Source organism: Oreochromis aureus, linkage group 20 (assembly GCF_013358895.1).
Source record: "Oreochromis aureus strain Israel breed Guangdong linkage group 20, ZZ_aureus, whole genome shotgun sequence".
NCBI lineage: Eukaryota > Metazoa > Chordata > Actinopteri > Cichliformes > Cichlidae > Oreochromis > Oreochromis aureus.
Genome location: NC_052961.1, coordinates 25,533,080 through 25,560,283, shown reverse-complemented (window position 1 = coordinate 25,560,283; position 27,204 = coordinate 25,533,080). Strand labels below are relative to the sequence as shown.

Sequence of the window (27,204 nt, the reverse complement as noted above, 5' to 3'; positions counted from 1 at the left end):
TCCAATTTTGGTGAGCAGGTGTGAAACGCAGCCTCGGTTTTGTGTTCTTAGCTGACAGGACTGGGGTGGTCTTTTGCTGCTTGAAGGTTCAATCTATTGTGCACTGAGAGAAATTGTTATGCATATCTTGGTTAGTGGCTTATTTGACTTATTGTTGCCCTCCTGCCAGTTCAAAGCAGTCTGACCATTACCCTGACCTCTGACAGTGTCCCGGAAAATCCCAGTAGATTAGCAGTTTCTGAAATACTCCAAATACACCAAACACCATGCCACATTCAAGGTCATGTCTCTTCCCCATTCTGATGGTTGGCCTGAACTTCAGCAGGTCTATATGCCTAAATGAACTAATATGTGATTAGGTGATTAGATATTTGCGTTAATAAAGTTTCAGATGAGCGTATATAAAGTGCAACAACTGAAAGTGACACAGTGCATAAATATTGGGGAATAAAGTTGCCTCCAGCATTAAAGGTGTCTTCTCACACTTTATAAATGATGATTCGAGGTTACAAAGCTGAGGTCTTTGTGTTTGAAACTGTCAGTCATTAAAACCCATTGTTATTAATATTGTAACATAGAGATGGGTGGCAAACTAAAGGAAAAATATACAAACCCTTGACTTTACAGTCAGGGGATTTTGTACATGTTGTACCGTGCAGCATTTTCCAGTGATGTGATGCAACACATGCCTATACCTGTATTACATTATGAAATGCAGCTTAAACCTCTTAAATCCCAAGAGCTTTAACACTGCTATTTGTAAAGAGGGAAGTTTCACACACTATGTTGTCACATGGTTCATCACATGGACGTTAAAAAGAGGATGAACAAGAGACATGAGAATGAGACACATGAGAAGTGAAATCAGATATAACGAATGTTCTGTTTTCGTGCAGCACCATGAGACAGAAAGTGCAGGGAGCAGAGAATCAAGTGGTGCTTGTGAGGCTCAGATGCTTCTTTATCACATGTTTTTATCAAAGTAATAATTGGACCAAATGCAGGGGCTTTCCACATTAGTTCAAGCTGTAAATGGAAGTCATTTGATCACAGCTAAATGTTTGGTGTGATCAAATGACTTTTGTATTAAATCCCTGTAGGTTTGGCAAAGCAGGAAGAATCCGTTGCAACTTTGACCACACTGCAAGTTGTTTAAAAGAGGGCTTTTCCAAAAAAGCATTGTAGAACAAAAATGAAATGGTTTTAAATACATCCCTCTGATCCTTTCTTATCATTTCTAAATGTTATCCCAGATCTACGAAGGAGGCTACCACGCTCTTCACCATGACCTCCCTGAGGTGGCTGAGTCCGTGCTAAAGGAGCTGACCACCTGGATCACAGAGCACATCCCAGCTACAACATCGCAGGAAGCACAAGGCTCCTAAATGTATGGCCTGCACACCTCTGTTGAAGCTCTGAGGAAACTGCCAATCTCGTCATAAAACGCCTGCTCACGTTCCTGTAGTGCGTCAGGCATAATAATACTACTGCACTTTCCTGTCTGGGAGATATTTGGGCATACTGATGGACATTATAGTCTCTGGTTTATTAGCAAATCCTCTGGGCTACTGTACAAAAAACAAACAAAAAAAACCCACACTCTTCCTCCTATCTGTACATCAGGCTACTGATTTAAATTGGGCGATAGGGTCAGTTCTTATTGTAAATACTCTGTAGCAATGGTCAGCATCATGGCAAAATTTCTGATCAGGGATGTGCCTCATGTGTTTATATGCTTCACATAATCTCCACTGAACTGCTCGTGTGCAGCTTTTAGCGAGTAAAGACTGTCACAAACTTTACTCCCTAAAAGCAAGGGTTCGAAGTGCAATAATGGGTATGGCCTTTCATTTTCTCATTTTATAAACAGGCCAAATCTTTTAAATATTAATAAAAGAGGCAGCAGAATACAGAGGCATTTGTTTCTGTCTCGACTACCATTAACAGACTGGGTTAGAGGTCAGGAACAGAAGGAGGACGGCACCTTTGGAGCTGTTGTCGGTTCAGGGATGCATGAATACTTAATAGGTAACTTATCATTTAGAGACACTGAATAGCCATCTTAAAGTCTCCTTAGTTTACTCCACCATACGCTCTGACCTTATCCCATCTCCTCTTCCTCTCCTGCCTCCTCACTGACTGCGCTGTTTTGTAATATCACATTTCTGATATAGGGAGCTTTTATAGAGCTGATCAGAAGCATATACTGAAAGCACTCTATTTGCAATAGTCTTCTCCTGACTTTCTCTTTGCTTGATCTGAGGACAGATGGTTAGCCTAAAGACAGATGGTTGACAGTGATACATCATATGAGAATAAGGTATTGTAGTCAGTCTAAATCCAGACGATGATCTAGCTTCATATATTTTGTCCTAATGACGATATAAGTACTTCTTATCTGCCTAACTGAGTGACCAATGATTAAAATAGTTTTCCATATAGGTGCTATATATGTGAGCCTAGTCAAGATTGTAAGATGGGGCTAAATTATTCAGATGAAAATGCTTTGAATCGCTCTGTAGGTGGGAGGTCAAAGGTGAAGTGTTCTTTGACCTTTATGGCTGTAGTCGAGCTCACTGTCAGTTCAGGCTGCAAACTGGGGAGCCCAGCTATAAAGTGAAAGGGGAACATTACATGACTTTATGCCAGGAAGCAGCCAGTCTGGCTTCGTTTTCTTTTGTTTTGTCTAAATCTTGTTCTGTAAAACTAACCTTTGATGTTCTTAAAGTATAGGGACATCAAAGATGGGGACAAGGGGCCGTTCAAAGGGTTAGCATTTAAAATCAGCTCTTGCTCGATGTGGGTTTTCAGCTGAACCACAGCAATAATGTCACAGTAGCCTACATTTGTGGTTTGTCAATAATTATAAACTAGACAGACACGCTCTGAACTACCTATTTTATAGTGTCATGTAGACTGTAATTACTGGTCACATACTCTTAGCTTTTACCTGTTCGTCAAGCACAATGAGGTTTCAGATTATTAAACGTGCACCGCTCACAACTTGGAAAGCAATTAGGGTCTTTTATGGTGCTTCATTTTTGACACCAGACATCCGTGATACCGCTTTTAGTGACTTGTTCTGTGGTAAACACATCCAGTAAGCGGTTCTTTGATAGAGATTCAACTGGCCAGCCTGTTTTTTTTTTCCTTTTTCGGTATTACCCGGAGTTCAAAGAGACTCATGCACATAGTGAAGGGGGAAGCTCGCTGCTGTAACCACGGTGACCATTACTCTTGTTTAGTCATAGCAGCAGCAGTGTGGCAGAAGATTCCCTTTCTCTTTTTGACATGTGTTGTCACCACGGTGACCACTAAAAGATTGACAGAATGAGAGCAATTTCTGGACTCTCATTCTTTATGTCTCTTCCCTTTGCCCCGCCTTGTCTCACCCATACTATTTTTTCTTTGTTTGTTTGTTTGTTTATTTTTTAGCCACAATAACCGGTACTCTTTGTTCCATCCATCATGCAAGCCTTTGTTCTACTACATACTCAAACATTGTGTACCATCAGCCACCCACGCTGTCCCTAGTGGCCAATTATCAGAGCTGCAACAGGTTATATTGTAAAGTGTTCAGATACTATTTTTATCCTTTTTTTCTGATTCTTGGGCCATATGGTTGAGACCAAGGGTGCTAGATGTAGGTGGGAGGAAGGGGCCATTAAATCTTTTTTCTTTTTTCAGCTTCTTCTTTAGATGAGCTGGTGTGCTTTAAATCAGAAAATGGGTTTCTGCAACATTAACCAACAAGAAAGACTTTTACATCGCAGCAAAACAATCAGAAGGAGCAATTTAAAATGTCGTATTGAAGACATTTTAGCCTGACCCTGTTTTGCTCCCAGTGTGAAAAGATTACATAAAATGACTGATGATGAGGGAAAAGGCGCTATTATCAGGACTGGCTTAAGCAGTAGACCATGTGGGGTTTTTTTTTTTTTTGGCGGGGGGGGGAGAGAGGTTATCATAAGGTCAGTAGTTTGACTTCCAGGTCTGACATCTTTAAGAGCTTTTTGCCCACCTGATTTCAAATGAGTCAAGCGCGACACACGCTTTAGCTTTCCACCACACTGTTTAAATGTGACCCTTACTTACAAACTTTGATGTGGTTCCTTCTTCTTCTATTAACATCTTTCCTGATGTTTTCAGACTGAACTGCGTCAGCTGTATTATTGAGTTGCATTAGAAAATTCAATAATTCATCGTTATCAGCAGAGTGCTTTACATAATGTTAAAAAAAATAGCATTGAATACAAAATGTAACATGAGACATGAAAGCAAACAAATCAGTGTAAAAGAGGGAATAAATAGAAGGAACTTCAGGATGTAAGTGCATCCTCTTCTCTATTTTTACAGGCATCAAAAAATACTTTGCCAGAACAAATATTGGATTACTTTGCAGCGGGTGCAGACATAGATGGAGATGTAAATGTATTCATCAGTCCCGATGGGAGTCAGACCCTTAACCTCAACTGAACTGCAGGGGTTTTTATCACCAGCCCTTCAAACACAATCTGCTCCTGATTAGGCTGCAGCAGGAACAGCGCACACAAGTGTCGCGCGGTCCCAGTTTTATTCAAACTCATAATAGCACCCCTGCTGCACCGCATCAGCGCGATTGTTTCAGCCTCGCAGGATCCTGCGTAATTTCAAAAAGCTCTACCTGTCAGACTACATGAGTGCATAATACTGCTGTCGCTGGCTACGGGGGAGGAGAGAGATGGAGATATGGTGAGAGGAGAAGAGAAAGTAAAAGGAGATGAGAGGAAAAAAGCTGTCAGTAACCATGGCAGCACTGTTTTGTTTTTTTTTTTCTTTCAGAGTAAAAATGTGGATTCATTAATGCTACAGGAAGTGTGCCAGACGTTTGTGTGCTTTCAGGGCCGGTTGTCCATTTGCTGCTCTGAGGATTCCCTTTTGTGTGAGCACTGAGATAAGAGAGCAAATAATTAGCATCATCAGCTCACAGTGAATAATAAGAGCTGCACACACTCAGTGAATTTTAAAAAAAAGACTGTCTGGTCTACTGTTTGGACCAAAAACATACTATTTCCATTGAATGATTTTTCAGACATAACAAGGCCTTTTATCACATGGGTTTGTGTATTTTCGCTATGGAAGCAAAACCTTTTCACTGGATTTTAGTCCTTCCTTAATAAAGTGCAGTCCCCTTATATTGTCTTTATATCTTGTGAAGGCTTGTAAGTCATCAGATGCCCCCTTTCCCCTGATATGTATCCTTACAAGCATGGAGTGAGAGAAGGAATTCTATAAATGTACACATATATTATTGACTGTTAAGCTCCTTCAGTTTTTAGGCTTAGGAAGTTCAAATTAAAGTAGAGAAAAGAATGAGGGCAGGAAACCACTCAATCTAATCTGGCTGCGGCTTTCGTGAAGAAATGTGTCACAGCTGGCCTACAGGGTGGTGTGATTAGGCCGCTTCAGTTTAATGTTTGTCTCTTTTTTTTATTTCGACTGTATGACTGTTTCTAAGAGAAGAGCTGTTTTATGCTAATAAGCCTGAGGTGCACAGGCCAGTCCTTATGTAGTTTTATAAGATTAAAGTGCACTTGAAAGATTCAGTGCGGAGTTTGCATGAATGGGGCTCTAGAGCGAGTGCTTAAGAAAGCAGCAAGAATTGAAGGGGTCGTCTTCCAAAGTGAATGTAAATCCAGGAAAACACTTTTATCTTATTGTCGTAATCATGTGTGTAGAAACAAAAACAGATGCTCCAGGTTGTTGACACGTAAACCTTTAAATGTTTGAATCGTCATTTTTCAAACTGTTGATAACTGTGTTTTGGAGCAACGCCCCAGCTCAAATCTTGCTGTTCTAAACGACAGTTTTGACAAAGTTGATTTGTTTCCAGCCGTCATGCTGCTTGGTTCCTGAACACAATTGTAATACTCTGTACATAGAAATGCTAATGAAGAAATGAAGACTACATTGTATTTTACATATCTTTTATTTATCTTGTATTTATAGAAATCATTTAATGTATAGGCATCAAAGTACTGATAACACATCACGACAAGGCACTTTTTTTATACCACAATCCGGTCGCTCATTGTGTTTCCCATCTATTCGAGACTTCATAACCCTTTTGTTGTTATGGAAACTGGTTACGGTTGTCTGTTTGTACAGTTAAGCAACCCAGAAAATGTATGGCAGTGTTTCTGATAAGAGTGTTTAACTCTGTCTACTGAAGTTGATGTCTTGAAAAACGTCACACATTGTGTTTGTCAAAGATTTTTGATTGTTTAAACTTCCAGATTTTAATTGGACTTTTTTTTGTTCTTTTTAAAAATATATTTTTAAAGAAATGATAAACAACCAAAGGGTGTTACTGCTTAAGGTTTGTTGCCTTGATTTTCAGGAAGTTGTTTTCTCATTTTGATCTTTATCTAAAATGAAATAAACATGAGTGCAAAACATTTACGTAACGCCCGCAATTTATACAACACGCAATCTACTGAAAGAAAAAATAAACTTATCAGGTTTTCAAGCAAATAAAAAAAACCCAACTCAAATAAATTTGGGAATATTTTTAATTTCATATAATTGAAGAGATTTTGTGACAATAACTTTTGTACATTTATTTTTGAATTGTATTCTGGTTGTTGTCTGTGCCTTATTACTCTAATGAATGTGGTTTTATGCTCACGTGTGAGTCTGTGAGTGTTTTCTGCACTTGAAGCATCTGTTTCTGTTTACTCTTTTCTGAGTGTGTGTGCGTGCGTCTGTGTCGTCACATCTGTTTCCGTTCCTGTTTGAGTAATTGTGTCTTTCTGCTTATCGTCTTCCTGTCTGCCTGTTTTCACTGATGTCTGTCTAAATTTCTGTCTTAATCGTGGGTCTAAGCAGGATGGGGTTGAAAACTGTTTTCGAATCTTTCAGTACAGGCTCAGCTACAGCAAATAAATACCTCCCAGAATCTTTAAAGACCAGTTTTGTCTAAGCCATTTAGAGAAATGCAATATTTAACACAGTAAGTGATGCATTTGGCTTGCTAATATGACAACAGTGTTGCTGGGTTGTCTTAAAGTTATTTCTTTTGCTCCCAGTGGGACCCAACAGCAAAGACAGGAAGTTCAGTCAATCACATAATAATAATAACAATAATAATAATACGAGGGTTTGTAAAACAACAGAAATAACATGCAGAGTTTTCCATTCTGACCACTGTGTATTGAACGGCTACATTATTTAAGTGCTGTGAGGTTAAAATTATAACTCTCGAAAGTCTCACAGTTATGTCGTCTGTCTTAGAGAGTCCAAGATGTACTTTAATCTGCGTTTGTGTCAGAATTTCATTTTGATTTTTAAGGGTGGCACAGTAGCCTTCTGGGTAGGAAAAGCTCTACATCTTGATAAACTGAGAAATTTTGGCACTGTGGACAAAATTGTAAACGCAAACCCTAACGTCATCATCGTAATCTTGCATTTGCAATATCAAATCAATCAAATGGTTAGTGTTTAGAGACCATAAACCACAACCTACAAAAAAAAAGATTTGTTTTGTTTTTTTATGACAAAACTTTATTGAGTCTTCCTTATTAATTTTTTTTCTCAGTTTATGTAGTACTGGATGTACTTTATGTTAACAGTGTTGATGTGAAAAATGTGCCAGTTTTTAAACATTTTCTACACCTCTAAAAGACCGTAGTGCACACTTTGATTTAACATCGTCCTATACTTCTCATACTTCGCACTGATGCATTATAGTCACTTCATAGGTTGAGTGTCAGCATTTGACATTTTACTTCAAATCTGGCACAAAATTGTACATAATATGTAATAAAGGAAAAACTTCTGAATGGCTGAATGGTAACCTATTTGTTACTAGACTGTTGATAATGTCCATACTCTCTTACAGAATAAATAACTGTTTAACTGAACAGGCTGGCTGGCTGGACTTACTGCTGTCTCTGATTCTGTTATGTGGCTGGGTATGCGTAAAGAGGGGAGGTTATCAGTCATCTTCATTGTTATTATTTTATTTTGAAATCACATGTAGATTGTGACCTTATTACTCTACAAAAAAGAACAGAGTATCACATGTCAGAATTTTTCACATATAGATTTGTCAAAGAGTGTAAACAAAGAAAAAACATTTGGATTCAAATGAAGCTTGGAAAGTAGATTTTCACACAGTAATACATATTGCAGGGTTAAGTGAGGTGTGACGCAGGTCAGTAGGCTTGGTCGACCTGATTTTAGTAGTGTTTCATGAGCAAAACTAAAGAGTTACCTTGGGAGAAAGAAAAAAAATCAGCATTTGTTAGCCAGGCTGAAAAGCACGCATCAGGCAGTAGGTGGCAGTACTGACTCATACAATTCACTGAAGACAGGCTTGGTTATATGAATGTGGTACTGGAACTGGTACACACACTTGCAAAGCATGAATGAACCGAGGACTGGTGTGAGATTTCTAGGGTTTTTTTCAGTCTTGGAGCATAAATGTACTCTGACTTCTCTTGTCCACAAGCTAAGGTCCTTGTGTTAAGCTCCGTCTTGCCTTCCAAGTGCTGACCAACCTTTCTCTCTGTCTCTCTGCTACTGCTCTGTCTACCTCTCCCTAGCCTCAGTGTGTGTGTGTGTGTGTGTGTGTGTGTGTATGTGCATAATAACTCTTCTTACTTCCTCTCAGGAGTAGGCATGGCCACCGAAACTCTAACTGATACACCTGTCGCTCGTTACCTTCATCACCCTCATCTACAGTACTTAAAACCAGCTCTGCTTATCATTCTCTGCCAGACTGTTGCACTACACTGCTGCTAGCATTATTCTGGCTTTAATTAAAATTCCAGTCCAATTTAGCTTTGCCTGTACCTCACTGCCTTAGATTCATTCCTGAAGAGTCAGCAGATTGTTTTGGGAGGAAGCCAGCCCTAAGCCCATCTCCAAGGACTACCAGCAGGTGGAGTGAACATTTGGAGAGCAACCCTGGGAGTCAAGTTTTTTGGGAGTCAAGTTTTTTAGACATCTGGACGTGGATTTTGTTTGGAGCTTCAGATTAATCAATCTGGGGGAGGTTTGATTTGTTAGTCTGTCTTAACTACTCTAGAAATCTCCTTTCTGATCTGGTTTGATACACAGACTTATGAATTAATAATCTGCAGGTGGATCATTGCAGATTAAACTCGATACTTGATAGAAATATTTTTAAATATCATTCTGAGTTTTTCTGCTGGCAATTTTCACATTAAAATCTCTGAGCTCTTTGTTGCGTGTCCTTTTGTTAACCAAACATAACACCTTGTTTAATAGAGCTGACTGTATTCTCAGAGTGGCAACATGAAAACATCACTTATGTGTAATTGTTTTGGCTTTCCACCTTTACCATTTTTTTCTGCTCAAAGATTTTTGCCATGGAAAGTACAGTCGTAGAGTCGTTTAACATTATTCTTTGAGTTTATTTGCCTTAATGCACAGGTGAGACAAAGTCTGCTAGAAGCCTAATAAGCCACGCAAAGCACATCAATGGAAGCATATCAGATAGGACCTATCATCACTCTTCTCTCCTCCTCGTCCATCTTGTGGTCAGCACCTGATAACCAATAAAAGTGAAAGTTGGTGTATGTCTGAAGTCCAAGACTTAAGTGTTTGGAAAGGATAAATACAAAAGCGGTCCAATTTTCTTCTGGTTCCCTGTTTTCTCTGCTTTTCCTCCTCCTCTTTACCCAGTAAATGTAGGTTAGTAGCTCTCCTTGAGACATTTTTAGAGTTTGTCAGAACCACATTAGCAGTAACTCCCAAAGGATGACACTTCCAGGAAAACCATGGCCAGAATCCACACTCTAAATCTGTATATTATGCCACTGTGGTAAATACACAATCTAACCCTGGGCCATTTCATATATACAAACTAGAAAGTGCATTTTCTGAAGAAACTGCAGTGTGAATGCTTGAATCTGAATGTATGCACTGAAATGAATTAACAGTGTATCGTTTTCCACAATCTAACCTGTTCAATGACAATGTGGAGGTATATTTTTATATATAAACGTTTTACTTGTTTTATGTTGAGTTCATTCTCCCAGCAGGGGGAGCCTGGAGGTAGACTTTCCCGTGTTTGTTGGAAACAAAGACCTGAGCCAATCAGAAACCGGTTCAAGGAATTAAATCCGGGCTCGTTGTGGCCATGGCAACGGATTTACCTTGGTGACAGCTGAGAAATAGAAATGGAAGAGGAGATGCGACATGGTCTGTAATGGTCCTGAGCAATACTCTCAGAATACTTCAGATCCACCCTCAGTGACCCCACTGCACCATGACAGGTTAATTTCTGCAGGGGGGTGGACTCACCGAAGATCTGCAATAAAACAAAGTAAACAAAGGCAGTTATATGGAAAGGGAAACAGCAACCTTCAGTAGTACACTAATTCAGCAGAGTTCTGTGTATGAAAATAGAAGTAAATATAGACTGGTGCATTTAAGGAAATGACATTCAGAAGGTTACATGAAGATTTGATGTATTAGCTCAGAGGGTGATAGCAGAGACTGTTATCTAATCTGAACATATCTATGAAAGCCCAGAGAGTCTGGAAAGAAGGAAAGGATAATAGATACCAGGTTAAGGACGAAAATTAGAAAGTGATGAGAGCAAGTGAACAACGAGGTTAAGGCCGTTCAAGAAAGCTTTTCTGTTGCAGCTTTTTATACAGTTTACTATTTGATATCATCCCATGTCAGCATTTAATTTGTCAGGAAAATGTGTGTTACTTGGGTTACAGTGAAACAAAATTGAGCATTGTCCTCCTAACTATAATGATAATTCTCAGAGACACCCCATTGGTAGCTGGAAAAAGGCAGATATTCACATTCAGCAGCGTCTACATATATAAAAAATGTATAAATTATTACACACACACACACACACACGCACGCGCGCGCGCGCAAACACACACCTTTACCAAATTGTCAAGGCCATCTCTGTAGGTGTGGTGCTCTTGTGACTGTACAAATATGGTTCTGCCTTCTCTACCGCGTCTAATCCCAGAGCTGTATGTAATTGGCAGTGGTATTGCAAAATTTTATTTTAATTGGCCCTGGTTTCTGTCACTCTACGTCAAATGCTTTCTGCTCACTGTGTAACCACGCCTCCTCATGCTTTCCGGAGCCAGCGGTTCATTCGTGCGTGTAGAGCCGTGGGTTGCCTCGCCGGGAGGGAGGAAACGTGTTTCGTTTAATTTTGCTGGGTTCTCGTGCTGTCATTAGCAGTGCTGCTACTACAGTAACGTTTTAAACAGTATTTTCGCGGGTACTTTGCGTTGTAATTAACGGCGGCGTGGCATAACGTTGCGAACAGCAAGGTTAGGCTCTGTCACCTGGCTGCAGCAGCTGACTTGGTGTCTTGCGGAGAGTGGCGACAGTTCCCAAAAGAAAACAAGCAATTGCTAGTTAGCAATTCAGCCAGTTAGCCTGTTAGCTAGCTAGCTCTTGCCTTATTGCCACAGCAAGTCCCTCCCTCACAAAGTGCGTGGACGCTGTTGGCTGCGACGGTGAAGTCGAGTGTTTTTTGTTTTTTTTCTTTCTTTCTTTTTTCTTTTTTTTTTTTTTTTAAAAACTCCCCTCCTATCAACTTAATAGCCAGCATCCCTATACAGTTGGTTTGCACAGGAAATACCCACCACAAAGGTTAGATAGGGTTAGGAGACGGTAACGTAAAATTGCTGGGTTTACGTTCGACAAGTGTCTTCTGTGGAGGGATACGGATCATACACTGGCAGAGAGACTGGCTAAAAGAAGACGCGAAATAAGAGCGAACAAGGAAGACACCAGGAAGGAGGGGACTGGCTAGTTTAGCCGGGGAGACTGAATCGCACGTAAGTGACTCATACTTCGCAGCAGTAAGTTAGCTTGACAAACGGCTTAACCTGTACAACTTGCACTGCTTGCGGCTATCCAGTCTGCTACACTTCTGTGGCTTAGCAACTACAACCAGTACGCCATACTACAAATGTTAGCTAGCTGTACAGGCTTCCTTGAAGGTGGCTTAGTAGCTAGCACGACAGCTAATTGAATGGTTCGGAAGTGAAAATGTGTTTGAAACACATCTCGACTACGTTTTCTTCACACGTTCCGTCTTAACTAAGGCTCGGTTAAATAGAGGAGTTTAGACAAGTTGGATATGTGGCTTGAACAGCACCGTGTACCAGCTAGTTGTCATGAGTGGGAGCTTATTAGCCGCTTTGCTAGCTAATTCCTGCCGGCTACCCACTCAGATTGACAGCTCAGCTTCTGACGACACGAAACCTGAATATTAGTGAAACCCAGCTTGTATCGCCCCTTTACAAAACACAAGGCTCATATCTATTACGGGCAGCTGTGGGAACTGGGTGTTCCTGAGCTGAACCATAGATAAACTTGTCAATGTCATACAGAGTTCATATGACATTACACTATCTTGGTTATAAATGACTGTAGTTGTCAAACTACTCAATTAATCAGTTTTCTCATTTGCATAGGTTTCATCAGTCACTTAGCATTCACAAGTCATACACGTTCACAGTAGTCTATAGTAAGCCACAGCTGTGTAAATCAGCAATTAGGCAACTCTCAACAACAGCACAGCCCTGCACTTAAACACAAGTATGATTCTGTACCAAGATCAGTTGTGACAAATATTCTCTCCTTTTCTAGATAGATAGTACATCAAGCTACGCACAGCCATGAGTATTGAGATACCGGTTGGGTTGACAGAACTGCTGCAGGGCTACACTGTGGAGGTGCTCCGACAAAGGCCGTCAGACCTGGTGGATTTTGCCGTACAATACTTTACCCGTTTGCGGGACACCAGAAGTCAGGATGGGGCCAGCACAGGCGGCAAGACGGGAAAAGGAGTGATGTTTGACGGCGAACCGATGCAAACAGAGTCCAATGGAGAGGATGATGAAGATGATGACTCCGACTTTGAACGTAGGTTGATCATTTTGTTGTTGAGATTGTCAGCTGTTGAGTGAAATGGGACACAGTGAGTGATTGTGTTTGATTTTGTTAGGGAAAGAGCAAGTGAAGGTGAGGCCCAAAGACTTGTTACTGATATGGTCAGAATTTATCCCTCTTCTTGGGAGATTCTTTAGTGTGTTACGTCTGCCATATTTTCATACATGCACTTGCTCTCAGAAAATCCCACTGAGCAGACAGCTTGGCAAAGCAGACATGATCTAATCTGGGTCTACTACATTCTCATCATCTGACTTTCAGGATCTGAAATAATTTATTATGTATGTGTGTCTAAGGATCTGAAAGATCCGTCTTTGTTAAATATAGATTCAATTTGCTCTTTAACATATTCTTAAATTAAATTTATACTTCCAGAAAACTGAAATAGCCCAAGATGCGAAAGGTAACAAGGTAAAGCTGTCCTGTAACGACATATAATGTTGTAATAACAAAATCGGCATGTTGTTTTCTCAGAGCAGTAAATGTGTGTGTATATATAACTCTAAATTGTACCTCAATAGTGATACTGGGCCTCTTTTGCATCCATCCCTTGTGTTTGGCACACTGGCATTTGATGTAAGCTGCTCCCAAACTCAGCTGTCCTCTGTGCTCCTGAGAGCAATGTGACCTAGATCACACCAGTATGTTCACTGGCATCATCTGTAAACTGTCATGCATATATGTGAAACTATGTGGAGATAAAAACTGAAGCCCCTTTTTCATTTGTAAGTAGTAATTGGAATCCAAATACTGCAACCTAGCTGGCTGCACAGCTTTTGTCAAATCACCGGCAGGTACCAGAACACTAAAGTGAATTTTGGGCTTCATGAGATCTGTTGTTAGTGTTCCTTTTTTTGAGCTTCTAATTTAGTTTTGTAGTTTAACAATTATGCCAAATATACAGTTTTAATCTCTGCTGAAAGCAATGTTGGCTAGCCATGTAGATTGGTACAAGCTGGTTCATGGTGAACAGGGATTATGGTTTTTTTTTCTGCTAATACAAAATGGGTTCTGCCCGCTGTAAAACAGCTGTGACTTCAGCTGAGAGAGTTGTTTGTTTGTGTGTGTGTGTGTGTGTGTGTGTGTGTGTGTGTGTGTGTGTGTGCGCGCGCGCGCGCGCGCGCTTTGGTGTACACGCACCAGATGTATCTGAGTTTCAGTGAGTCCTTTTGCATACTTGTGAAAGTAAGCAGTTGTGTTCTGGCATTATTTCACACCCGTTCAAATTCCAGCCTAGTGACGACATAAAAAAATGTGTCCAAGTACACTGTGATTAGCAATCACACCTCATTCTAGGGGATAATAAAGGAAAGGGAGCTGCAACAGTTGTGCTCCAGGGAGAAATCTGGATTCTGGAGTTCACACACATGACTTCCATGACATTAGATTATCCAGCAGGCTTGTGTATACTTCCCCCAGGGGAACATTAATTTCTGATGGTAATAACACAGGCTTGCATAATGAAGGGTATCATGTGCTCTTGCCTGACCACTGCTGCAGCCTATAGGTATAAAGAGTGATCTAATTCAGTTAGTTCACTAGCACATGCTCTAAGACAGTTGCTTGAGTACTGAAGACACCAAAATAGCATTTTTAATCCACAAACCAAGAACGTCAGTTATTTTTCTAGGTAAGAAATACAAACCTGGTTCTGTTAGCTATAAAGGGGACCGTCTGCATAACTATCAGCATAGTCTGCAAACTATGCTGATAAAATACAAATGTCATACTTCTACTTACTTAAATTATGATCTGTTATTTGGGGCATTTTGGTGAATTTGATACTTGCTGCATGTCAACTCTTGCATGCCTTCTGCTCAAGACTAGGAGTAATTTTTCTCACATTTAGAGCACAAGTGATTAAACTGTATTACTGCTGAGTTGGCAAGTAAGTTATTTTGAGTTGCTATCGTCTTTATAAAGTATGGGTGTTGTGAAATTAGTATTGAGCTGAAATAGTATTGAGCTGCTCAGTGTAATATAAATATTGTTTAGCTGATTTTGTTTTTTTGCTTGATTTTTCATGAATCTGTGGTATCTGGATAATCTTTAGACTTCAATTCTATTGTTTTAATAGGCTACTTACATTTACGATGACTCACCAGTGTGCTCTTAACCTTTCTTTTGCTCTGAAGGAAATCATTGAGTGAGTGTGTTGGCTAAAGGCCTAACATGTAAATGAACTAGATAGCTGCTTGTGTATTTCCATGGATGGTACACCGTATCCCTAAAAACATGACGTCTTGCGGTAATTTACTTGTCTTGTTTCTGTAACTCCTGCTGCCTGAATCCACTTGGGGCTCACCACACAGGTCTAAGCTGGTTACAAATAGGGGATATAGTTATACATCGATCATATTTTGGTGAAATTCAGGTTTTTAAGTAACCCTTTTTATATTGAGGCTGAGCTTTTAAGAAGTTATTTATTGAAATTTTTATAATCTTCTTTCTTTTTGCCAAACGGCTGACATGGACACCAAACTGTGGGTTTCTGGTAGTGAATTTAAGATTTGTATTTGGCAGGAGTAAAATTCACTTCTGTGAATATTAGGATTGCATCATACTTACCTTTAATGGTTAGTAGCTGAATCCAGAACAAATGCGTCCATTTTACTCAGTTTTCAGAAATACAATGATAATCAGAGGATAAAGGGACTGGCAGTATTTATGAAGAAAAAGGGTGCAACACAAGGGCATCTTTCTAATTTGTATATGTGGTTTTCCTCTCCTTGCCTCCTCTACTGTCAGTTTAGCAGTGCTTGTTCACTAAGAGAAACGGGAGGGGTTGAATGGATGTCTCTGTGACTGAAACGAGCAAGGCTTTTTAGTCAAAGATGGATGGAGGGACAGATGACTCTTAGAGATGATAATAGAAACTAATTAAAAGTGTTTTTTATAAGAAAGACAGCAGGGAAAAAGCAGAGGCTGTATTAAAAAATAATTGAGGGAGGAGAAGAGAATGGGTTTATGTAATTATTCTAAGCTGCACAAAACTTTGTAGAAATGCTTTGTAGCTAGATGGTGGTGCTGCATGGATTCATAACAGAATGTTAGCTTAGATTGTTCTCTTCAGAGTGCAGATTTTCCATAGATTAATAGCTCTTAGCCAGTTTTGTCTAGTAATGATTTAACTGTATCACTTTACAGTTTTTTTTTCCTTCCTTAAAAGCATCGGTCCATATTTTCAAAATTTTACCTCAGTGTGTTGTTTTGATTATTTATAAGCACTGGTATTTTGAAAACAGATATCTTGAGAGGAGTCATAACGTCATCAGTGTTTCCTTTTCATCGCAGCAGCTCTCTTGCAACAGTAAGTGCAAATTTTCCCAGATGGTTGGTATCCATTTCGGACTGCAAATCTTCTGTTGCTGTTAAACATGCCATTAGATTAAGAGATAAGGTCTCTTAGAAATTTTTCTATGATACATAGACAACTTTCTAAGAAGGGTGTCCGCCAGTCTTTAAATGTCATCAAAATTGAACACATTAAATAATAGGTTTGAGGGCCTTACAAAAATTTAATAAAGTGCAATAAAAGGTTTCAGATCTCAAACTCATTTGCTGTTTTATTTAGGTGCAAATTAAATGTGACAGTGTGTCATCAGTTTTGTTTTGATGTGATTAAACCTAGAGTAAATGTTTTGAGTTAAAGTGTGTTTGCCCTGTTAAGGGTAAATACTGTTAGGCCTTTATGCATTTAAGTTCTTCTATCAAAGAAAATGTACAGGAAACAATAAAGCTAGTTGAAACACCAGTAAATGGAAAAATATATTTTTGTAGACTTCGTGTTGCAAGTAGCGCGTGTTTTAGTTTCCATCATATCTGTCCAACATGATAGAAAAACACTATCATGCACTCGTAGATTTGCGTTGAAGATGTGGTTGTGTTCTAGTTTTGCATGGCCACAAGAGTCCCCCAGTCCCAAAATTCATCATCTGGCCAAATCCGAAAGCTTCATCAGAGCAAAAAATTTATCAGTCCGAGTTTGGCATATGAGTCGACAAATGTGTGGATGTGTCTGTCAATGCAAACCACAGTTTGTTTCTGTGTGGAGTAGATAAAATGTGTTTCTTGCATGTTTGGTTTGTGTCAAAGGCTCGGCGTAATTTAGCTCAGAGTATGGCCGCACACAGTGTGATGAAATTCTGCCGGTGACCTCTTTCTGTCTCCACCCTTGCTCTGTCACCACCATCTCAGTGTTGTTTACACCCTGCTCCCCCAGTCTCTTCCTTTGCTCCCATAGTGTTCTGCCTTTCTCCCTCTATGTCCCTCCATATTTTTCCTTAATGTCTCTTAAGCAGTGATGATTTGGCTTTTTTTTTTTTTTCTTTTTTTTTTTAGTAGATAAAATTAACTCATAACATGATTGTCAGAACAAACTGTTTCTAAAAGAGAAAACAGACTCCTATAGCTTTCTTTGATGTAAATTGTGATCCTGCTACTGTTTTCATTTTTTCCTATCCCTCTTTAATTCATACATTTGCTACTGGACCATTTTCCCCCCTTAAATTTGCTTTGTGCTTTAGTTTCACTTATTTGGGATGAAAGTACAGACTGCTTTGTCTCTAAAGACACTAATAATTGGTTCAGTAAGACGAGCTGAGATGTCAGTTTTCATTTTCGTCTAGGAGCTTTGTGTCTGTGCACAGTGGTAACAGTGATTAGTGGAATAGGGAGCGCATATACACTGAAATGACTCTTGTCACTGTGAGTGTGCACAATTTTATATCTGTAGGTGTGCATGCTTGTGACTGGTCTCAGTTTAGTGTTGTGCAACAAGTGACCTGATTAGTAGACAGCAGTGTATGTCCAGGGTGGTTTTAGCCTGCAGACAAATCTCATCCAGCCTAGTATGGAGACCAGTTCGACTGGCAGTCTGATGGTGTTAAGTGGAAAAGCCCCCAGACAGCTCATACTACTCAGTCTGGCTGACAGTTCACTAATGCAGTAGCTGTCTTCCTCTTGTCTTATTTTTACCATATGCAAAAAAAGACAAGTTTTTAAAATCGCTTTTTTCTCTGCCTTCTGTTCAGATGAAAACAGGGTTTTTGTTAATGTTCCGGGCGAGTAATTATCAAATTACCAACATGGTGTTTGTGTGGCCCCATAGGATTGGCTACCTCCATAGACTGAACCTGACTGAATCTAAAGTCGGCAGCCCAAACACATAAACTAAACCAGCTGTAAGATAACGGAGTGCTGGCAATAGGATATTCAGAGGGGAGTAATACTGCACTTCTGGCATTAAGAAGAAGAAAGAGTAGGCTGTACTAGCTGAAAAGTCTTCAGATACAACTATGAAAAATTTTGCTTATCCCAGTTGGTGACAATACGTGATATTAGCAATTATTAAGTTATAAAATCTGCCTGGGTCTGTCTCACCTTAGCTCTTCTCAATGCCCTTCCCACACAGCAGTTTCAGTGTGACAATTTCACTTTAAACAAGAAATTGAGGAGTAGTGTTAAAGTTGTGCGTCAGCAGACGCAATTACAATAGGCTCTGATTTAATATCAAACCAACGGACAGGATAAACCCTATTTCTATATTCTCTCATTTTGATTGATTGATATAGCTTTTCCCAGCATGCACATTACTTTCAAAGACTGCAGAACTGCAAGCATGACTGGTTACATGAAGACATCTTGACATGAAAGTGTAGTGAGGCAGATTACACCGAATATAAATCTAATAATGATGATATTAATTTTCTGCATTAATTGGAAAATAAGCTAAAAATTGCCTGGATTGACTAATCATTAATACCAGAGATCATTATCCTTCTATTTTAAATGCCGTGTAGAGTACATAGCAGAGGATTTGATGTTCCAAATTCATGATATAAACATCCACCATTGTGTGTTACTATCCACACATCCTATTTTATGGTCTTAGTCATCTGTACGCTAGTAATAATTTTATAGAAGAAGAAGAAATTTTGTTGAAGAGATGTTATTAAAGGTATGTGAAGTATGACCAACTGGAATTTGCCAAGTTTATGGTCAAATACGTCTTTAACTGAGCACCTAATTTTTAAGGCCACTTTTTGTGCTGCTGTCAATAACAAGTTTATGTATGTAAAGCTGAGAAATAGCATTAAATAATTTTTTACAGTATTGTATCATATATTATAACTTAACTATTAATTTAACTGTTTTGCTTATGCTAAATAACTTTGTGTCGCTGCTAATTGATTCGTGGTTAAAGCATTCTAGTCTAATGGGAGGTGGAGTCTTTAAACATTGCTAAGGTCATAAAATTGATCTCTTACATGCACTCTGCATTTTCTTTTCCTTTTTTGCGCCAGGGGAATAGTATGCATGTATGTAGTTTTTGTCTGCCTGTTGATCAGACTGTAAAACTCTAGATTTGTGTCTTTGTTGTGTCAATCCTTTGATTTCGTGTGTGTGTGTGTGTGTGTGTGTGTGTGTGTGTGTGTGTGTGTGTGTGTGTGTGTGTGTGTGTGTGTGTGTGTGTGTGTGTGTGTGTGTGTGTCTAGTTTTTTTTTTTTTTTTTTTTTTTTTTTTTTCCTCTGCTTAAAATTTGTTATCAGCTTTTCTTATCTTGGTGTCTCTTTCATTAAATGTCTTTGTAGTCTTTCTACCTTTCATGAGCCTGTTTCTTCACATCTCTTTGTAGGGTTCACAATTTATTTTTTTTTTTATTCAAATTTTCTTAATTCTCTTGTCCTGTTTGTATATTTCTGTATATGGCTTTTTGAAGTATTTGTCTTTACATCATTTTCTGGATCTATATCTTTTTAAAATAACAATAAACTACAATAGCTAGAGATGGCTATAGTGTTAGTTCTTTAGCCACTCTTCAAGTCTCAAACACTTCATGTGGAAATGAGATTCCAGGAGACATTTATGTAGTTATCGTAATCTCCGTTTTCCATATAAGGTATTGTCTCCATATGGACATTTTTATGTCTGACAATAAGACTTGAATGGAGCGCATGTGTTTATCACTAGGATCCCCTTTTGTGTCATTTGGACTAGTACAGAATAGTACAAATGTGTTAGTATGACTTTTGATTAAGAAACAATTAACAAGAAAAAGGCGTAAAGCCATTACAAAACACTTAAGATCAGTTATTGGTACAGCAGGCTATGATACAACTTGGCTTGCATGCATTTGCTTGTAGACATCATTTGAACCTTTGTACTTCCTTGTTCTCTATCCTCTAGCCATCTTAGTCCCTGCAGCAAAATGAGGAAGTGGTGAGGGATGACTGGCTTAAAGTGAGAGATTGCATGTTATCTTCTGCTGCACCTGTTTGAAGTTCATATGCATCCCGTGGCTCCAGCACACTATTCTTCGGAATCATAATGCTGTCTGAACCCTGCCTCACCAGTCCATTTAAAGCCTTCAGTGACACATCTATGTAGATTTATTACTGCCATCAGAGGCATCTAGATTACATACTTCTGGATAACAGATCTGAGTATGATGCCAGCCTTCTTGGTGTACATTAAATCCAGGCTCGAAGCCATTTGGGAGACGGATGTTTCTGTCCCAGTCGTGCAGAAGGGTCAGGTTGACCAGTGCAGACTGCTGTCATGTCATCGTGTTGACCTGTTTGGTGCATTAGAAGGTGTGATGTTTTGTGAATTCACAGTTCATTATGTGTTACGTCTCACCTTTGATTGCCATGTGCAATAGATAATGTGGTATAAGCCAGACTTCCCATCAGTGGAAATGATCAGATAGTTTAGTTTCACTCTTTCTTGAAAAATAAAACTGTAGTCTTTATTGAAAAAGTTAAAGGCTCAAAGTTATTTAGTATACCCCAGTGTTCTAACAAAATATGCTGTATTTATCTTACTATACTTACTATAGTTACTTTAATTTGCACATCTTCATATAAGAAGAAAGAGAGCAGGAAGTAAAAGAACTGAGAAGCATGTATGTTTTTTATTTATTTTTGTAGAAAATGTTTTAACCAGTTGTTTTTACTTTTTTTCCCCAATTTGGACGATCCACAAAGAAAGAGTTTTAGTTTCAATTCACTGGCCAAATAAAGGCAATAAAACTAACACTAAACCAATATTCTAGGTATCAGAAACATGCCCGTTTATTAATGTTTCTCTTGGGAGAGAAGCGGGGGGAACTACAGAGGGGAGTGAACAGATGAGGGCATGGGATAGGAACAAAGTTAAGGAGGATGACAAAGACCTGAATAGAAATTATAAAAAGAAACAAATACAACTAAAGGATGTGGGAATCATTCCTCCAGCGTTTAGGGTTGTTACTGGCGCCACATTTGTCTCAGAGGGCCATAGCTCCAGGCTGTAATTTGGGAATCCCGGTCCTTACTAAGAAGTAAACCAATGCTTTTTTTTTTTTTCATTTTCATTTTTTTTCACACATTTTCATGGCACTCTAACTGATTCATGAAGATGTGTCCTCACAAATGTATCAGATCTATAGCTCTTATATTGTTTTCTCATTTTTGAGCACTCTTAGCCACTATTGAATTGTCTGCAAACATACTTCCTGTGTGAACAAGTGCTTTTCCTTTTCATGGGGCAGCCATTGTTGATAATTCTCTCATAGCTCATGTTGCTCTCATGTATTCATATAGAAAACATCTATAAATGGAAAGTATAGCGCATAAAGTACAGAGCAGGGTTGTCAAACTCATTTTACATCACTTCAGCTTTAAGTGGACTGAATCAGTGAAAGTCCTGACAATGGATGGAAGTTTAACTACATATTTAATCCCTGAAATATCTTTATATAAGAAAAAAGTGCAACAGTACATCTCAGATTTTCTACATGATAAAGAAATGCTGATGCAGCAAATGGAAGAAAGCTGTCAGCACAAATTAAATATGTAAAATTACAGAAAAAAAAAACATCCTGGTAGCCCATTGCCCAGACTCCTGTAATTACAAAAAGTTTTGTTATTGCACAAAAAATGTCCTCCATTAAAAATAAAAAATAAAAATCCACTATAGGCCTGAACAGAAATGTCTATAGTGAATGGTGATAAAACAGGAACTTTTCTGTCATTTAATTCTTTATCTCTTACATAATTACTTTTGAAGTATGAATAGCCATTTCCCTAAGCCTTCCAGTGGGCCGGATTAGAGTTTTTACCAGGCTGATTCTGGCCCCTAGGCCTTATGATTGACACCCCTGGTGTAGAGGAAAACTTGTGTTCACATAGGGTTCAAAGGTAAATGCCGAAGGGAAAATTTGTTGTCTGAGTATGTATATACACATTTCGAATAGTTCATTTAGCATAAAGTCCAAATATCTGCCTGTTCAATGCAGTGGCTGTAAACTCAGATAAGCCTGTGACCAACAGTTGTTGTTTTATCTGTTTCACAACCTAGCGATGTGAGATAAGAATGAACTGACGAACCTGAAACCTGGTCGGTTATCAATTTATTTTTTAATAATTTCTACCAAAAATATGTTCATCATAGAAATCATAATAACTTAGTATGTAATATCCTCCATTGGCAGGCTGTTTACCTGTGGGTTAGCCATGACAGAACACATGGCTAACACATTGTGCGGACATTGTGTAAAAGGAAATTTATGATTCATATTTTGCAAATCCCATATTTTAATTGAAAATAGGACAAAGATGACATCATCATGTTGAAACTGATATATACACTCTTTAAACATTTGAATTTGAATTTTATGTCAACAGTCATGTCCTCCCTCTGTTCTCCCAATCGGTCTGTCAGCCTGCTGTTCTGTTTCCACTGGAACCTACTGTGTCATTTTCACGATCTCCTGTCTCCCTTGGCCTGCGTGTGTTTGTCTTGATGTACTTGCCCAATCTCATTAGGTGACATGGCTTAGAGAGAGAGAGGTTATTAGGGCGGTTTAGCAGAACCATCTTTGGCACAGTAAGAAAGAGAATTAACAAGGAGCCGAGGTATTGAGAAAGAAGGAAAGCATGAATGAGAAGAGGAGACTGAATGAGCAAGGAAGCAGTGGTTAATATCAGCCAAATATCTTTAAAGTTTGACTTTTTCTACTCTTTTAGCCTCTTTAGCTGACAGAATGTAAATACTGTTCAGAAGTAACACAAATCAGGTAAAAAAACAAACACGTAATTCTTTGGGACCTGATGAATGTAAAAACAATCAGCCCAAATAGCAAAGAGAAATTAAAAATGGGTCTTAGGAGGTTAAAGGAGATTTGTTATAATCACTCTAAATAATAAGTAGCACAATCAGGCCTCCAAGTGCTGCTGAGGAGGTAGAAATTAACCTTGCATGGTTTTTGTTTTCTTAACTCATCAAATAACATTTAATAACATGTAATATGTTACATAAGAAATTAGCCATTTTTTTTTTCTTTTTTTTGTGTGTGCTTTGTGTTAGGCAGAAGTCATTGGTGATTTTTGAAATGGAGGGGAAGGATTACATGACGTGACAAAGGTTGTAGGGAATGGTGGTAGTCTACATCAATACTAGAGCTATTCCTTCTGGACTTCCAGTGTTCATTTTAAAACAAGACGTAAGCCCGTTATAGATCATTTATGAATGCAACATCTGGAATTAAAATACTTATTAGCACAGTAATAAAAGTAGTAAAATGGTCTACAGGGTTGGACAATTTGCTCCATAGTCTATCGATCTTATCATCCACCTTTGGCGTCACTGCTAGGCAGCAGAAGAGGCTATCCACCCTCCATATTGAATAATGTGTAGCCCTGTCGAGAGAGAAACACACAGACTGGCGTTTCTCACAAGGTTTAAACATTAACATATACTGTTCATTGATTTAGGCAAGCATAATTAGTTAATGTAAGTGGACAGATAAACAGCTATGCTGAACAGCTATAACAGTAGCAACTTGTAACACTTGCTGGTTCTTTACTCATTTACCTTGGAGCTACAGATCTACTGTCTAAGGAGTAGATCTGCTTAGACAGCAAGTTTTGTTTTTTGTTTTTTTTTTCCTTCCCAAGATTTTGGGATGTTTTATTAATTTACAGACAAACATGATTGAAACCACCAACCAACCACCTTGTAGGAGGAAATGGCAGGTTGCTTGGGAAAAAAAACATGTGAATGGACTGTACATAGCAAATAAAACAAATTACTTTCACTAACAGTTGATAATGACAAATGGTGAATCCCAAAACCCACCAGTAGTTTTCACCACTTACCTGACAATAGGGAGTCTAAATAACTACCTTTAAAATAAAAATGAAATGGTTTGCTTCAAGACATGTAGATTGCCTTCAACATGGCGCTCTACACTGTTTCAGCTATTGTTACCATAGAAACCACTGTCCTTGAAAATACTCTCAGCCAATTGCTGCTGGACATGACAGTGAAAGGGAGCGGTCTCACATAATTGTGAATCAGATAAAGAAAGTTGGGAGGTCACTGGTAGTTCACAGCCCTCCCTTCTGTAACAAGTATCTGTATCAATATATTTGCATAGCCTTGATATGACCGACTTTCATATCCCTGTCCTTGCGTTGCACTTCTGATAATTTGGGTTTGTGTAACCCTGTTACTGTTTTTCTTCTTAAGAGTAGCTGCTCTGTTCATTGGCAGTCAGTAAGAATTGAAGCTGCAAGTGAGAATCAAAGAAAATAAGAGTCATTTAAAAACAAAAGGAGGATGAATGCAACCTGTCACTTGTTTGCTTTTGCTGTTTGTTGTATATTTATCATTTTAAATCTAATAAACTTCCTTTATTTCCATAGTAACACAATCTAATTTTTTATACTGGGTTGGATTTGTTGACTTGACTGAAGTACCAGGTCAAACACGCTTGGCTGCTTCAGTGGCGTAACAAGTGGTACCCATGAGTTAGGTAATTAAATTCACTACCATTTGACATTTAACTGTAAACATAAGCTTGAGAATTTAGAATTTTGACCCTCTTTTGTGACTGTAAATGGTCATGTAATGGGAAACCACATTGGCCTTGTTTATGTTATACTTCAGTGCTTTGATCAGAATGTGTTACGCTCTAGGCTGTGCAGGCTGACTGTTCTGCAGTTCATAGTTGTACCACCACACAGTACTGTTGAAGGTGAAATAGTATGTTTTTACTTGGGCGTTAATGACATTTTTTGTCACCCTGCAGATTAAAATAAATGCATGCAGCATTATCATGGGTACAAGTAATCTTACATCAGTTAGCCACAGCAATAACACCAACTCCCTAATATTATATAGATCTTCTTTGTACCCCCAAAGTAGCCTTTACAATTCAGTGTATGGACATTGGTGCCCTGGGAATGCACATTTTCACATTTGCAAGTGTGCACATCTTGCACAAATTTGCAAGATCCTTCGGGTCCTGAGAGTACATAAATAAGAGTACAAAATACCATCCTGAGCAGTAACCAGTCAGTGGCTGTAATACCACTGTCTGGTGTGAGGAGTAATATTGGTACTAATACTGATATTGGCCAGATGGGACATGATTCATTATAGCTATTCATGTTTTTTTGCTTTGGTTGCCTTTGTCATATGGAGGATGTGTCATCCCTTGAGATCTTTTCTGACATCGGATACATAGATCTTTATCAATCTATCAAAGTAATGGTATTCATAATGGCTAGGTATGTTGTTGTGCTAAATTATGTGTGGTATTTAATTTTAAATTGGATGCTTTGTAATGCGTTTGTGTAGCACCTGTACACCTCACATGGTGACATAATTAAAGATGCTTCGGCCTATAAGCGGTTACGAAAACGTGTCTATATACACTAAACTTAACTAAGCAACAACAACAAAAAAAGATTATAAATTGTGTCTCTATGTTGGGGATATTTATTTATGGCACCCTGTACATAAATGCGCACTACATTCTCACTTTCTAGAAGGTTATGATAGATGTTGCTGCTGTATGCATGTAGTCTGCAAACTAACCTTAGTTCCTGTTAATGTACTTGCCAAAGCTCAGATTATTTTCATTACTGGTGAATCTCTAGTCTGACATGTCGCAGACAGTCTTCATTGGTCTGTTAAGTTTTATTCCATAAACATTTCAATCTTTAATACAGCAATTTGAGTGAAGAAAAACTCAATGTAGGAGAGGTCTGTGTTCATCTCTTTCAACTAAAGTCTTGCTCACAAAAAATGGAAAAGCAAAAGCACAGAAAACTGCAGGACAATAATCTGGGAGTTCTCTGCACGACATCGGAGTCACCAAAAGGGGAATCGAGGTTGGTCATGACACAAGCGCCTGAAGCTAAGGACTATAAATTATTTCCTGCTATTTACAGATGATAAATGTTGCAGAAAAACTACACCAGCTAGGTTCATAAATTTAGTACCAGATAAAGTCAGAAGGGGGATTGCTGTCATATACGTTCTGCAGTGTCAGTTTCCACAGGTGACTGATAATAATGCCCAACTTGTGCAGATTTATAATCCAGCAAACTGTCAGTTATATCGCAGATTCTGCTAACATTAACATACTAAACACTTCTTACAAACCAAACCTTTTTTGGTCTTTATACTTTTTTTTTTAAATGGAAATTTATACTCTTGTTCATATCTTGGCTGTTACTGGTCTCTGGCAGCTTGTTTTGGGCTGCTATCACTGCCAATACTCAGCCACACTTGGCTGAATTGTGTTAGAAGCATCGTGTTAACCTCATAATCTCCTAGTCCTAATTCCTCCAAAACACAGGTGAATCCTTCAGCACCATTTCTGCAGGAATTTAAACTGTTCCTGTGGTCTTCCTCTGTTTTTTGTAATATGAACCATTTTTTTAACATCATTTTTCTTGTGCAAGATTGCACAGATTCCTCGATACTGGCACAAGTACGCATTACACTGTGCATCAGCTTTGACATCAGCATAAAGCTGTCATCAGTGATGCCCAGTAACTATTAGCTGTCTTCATGAATGTGGTGTTTCTAAGAATTTCTTTTTGGGAGGAGGCAGCATATTGGTCATTAGAGACAGTGTATTGCCCCCCTGAGAGAAGAAGTCTGGGAAAACAAACTACAGTGTAGTCATTTAGCTTGGTCAGTCCCATAATCAAGTCATAACTACTAGGTTATGAGTCAGTAATATGTATTTTATTCAGTAGACAATCATCAGTGAAGAGTAACCACTCTTAGTTTACTCAGAATGGTCAGGATTGCATTAAGTAGCTGCTGCTGGATTAAAGTTGCACTTGACGCTGATTAGTCTTGGTGTCATGTAGCATAGTTTGTCTGTTTTTGTTTTGTTTTTTTGTTTTGTTTTTTTCATTGATGTTGTGTGATGTCCAGTAATTGAAAAAGATAGCACACTCATGATGT

At 38.7% G+C, this 27,204-nt stretch overlaps 2 protein-coding genes and 1 long non-coding RNA gene across 5 annotated transcripts in view; 2 read left to right on the top strand and 1 right to left on the bottom strand.

Annotated features, from left to right (window-relative positions):
• Positions 1-7,901, top strand: part of mgll (monoglyceride lipase) — a 41,908-nt gene extending 34,007 nt beyond the window's left edge. The window contains exon 8 of the mRNA XM_031745370.2: positions 1,254-7,901. Within this exon, the coding sequence (XP_031601230.1) occupies positions 1,254-1,385 (132 nt within the window). The 3' untranslated portion in view covers positions 1,386-7,901. The remainder of the gene's footprint in view (positions 1-1,253) is intronic.
• Positions 4,804-11,020, bottom strand: LOC120435160. 2 transcript variants are annotated; one of them, XR_005609558.1, is made up of 3 exons: positions 10,914-11,020; positions 10,019-10,318; positions 4,804-9,553 (listed from the first exon to the last, which is right to left on the bottom strand). It is a non-coding gene; the product is annotated as an uncharacterized LOC120435160 (long non-coding RNA). The 2 variants fall into 2 exon arrangements; XR_005609557.1 differs by having other exon boundaries at positions 10,164-10,318.
• A 153-nt stretch (positions 11,021-11,173) lies between these two features.
• prkar2aa (protein kinase, cAMP-dependent, regulatory, type II, alpha A) overlaps positions 11,174-27,204 on the top strand; it is a 43,234-nt gene continuing 27,203 nt past the window's right edge. Inside the window, exons 1-2 of one of the 2 annotated variants that reach the window (XM_031745369.2) lie at positions 11,174-11,831; positions 12,653-12,924. In XM_031745369.2, coding sequence (XP_031601229.1) covers positions 12,678-12,924 — 247 coding nt within the window. In that variant the 5' untranslated portion in view covers positions 11,174-11,831; positions 12,653-12,677. Of the gene's footprint in view, positions 11,832-12,648; positions 12,925-27,204 lie in introns of both variants that reach the window. The other variant, XM_031745367.2, reaches the window with a different exon arrangement.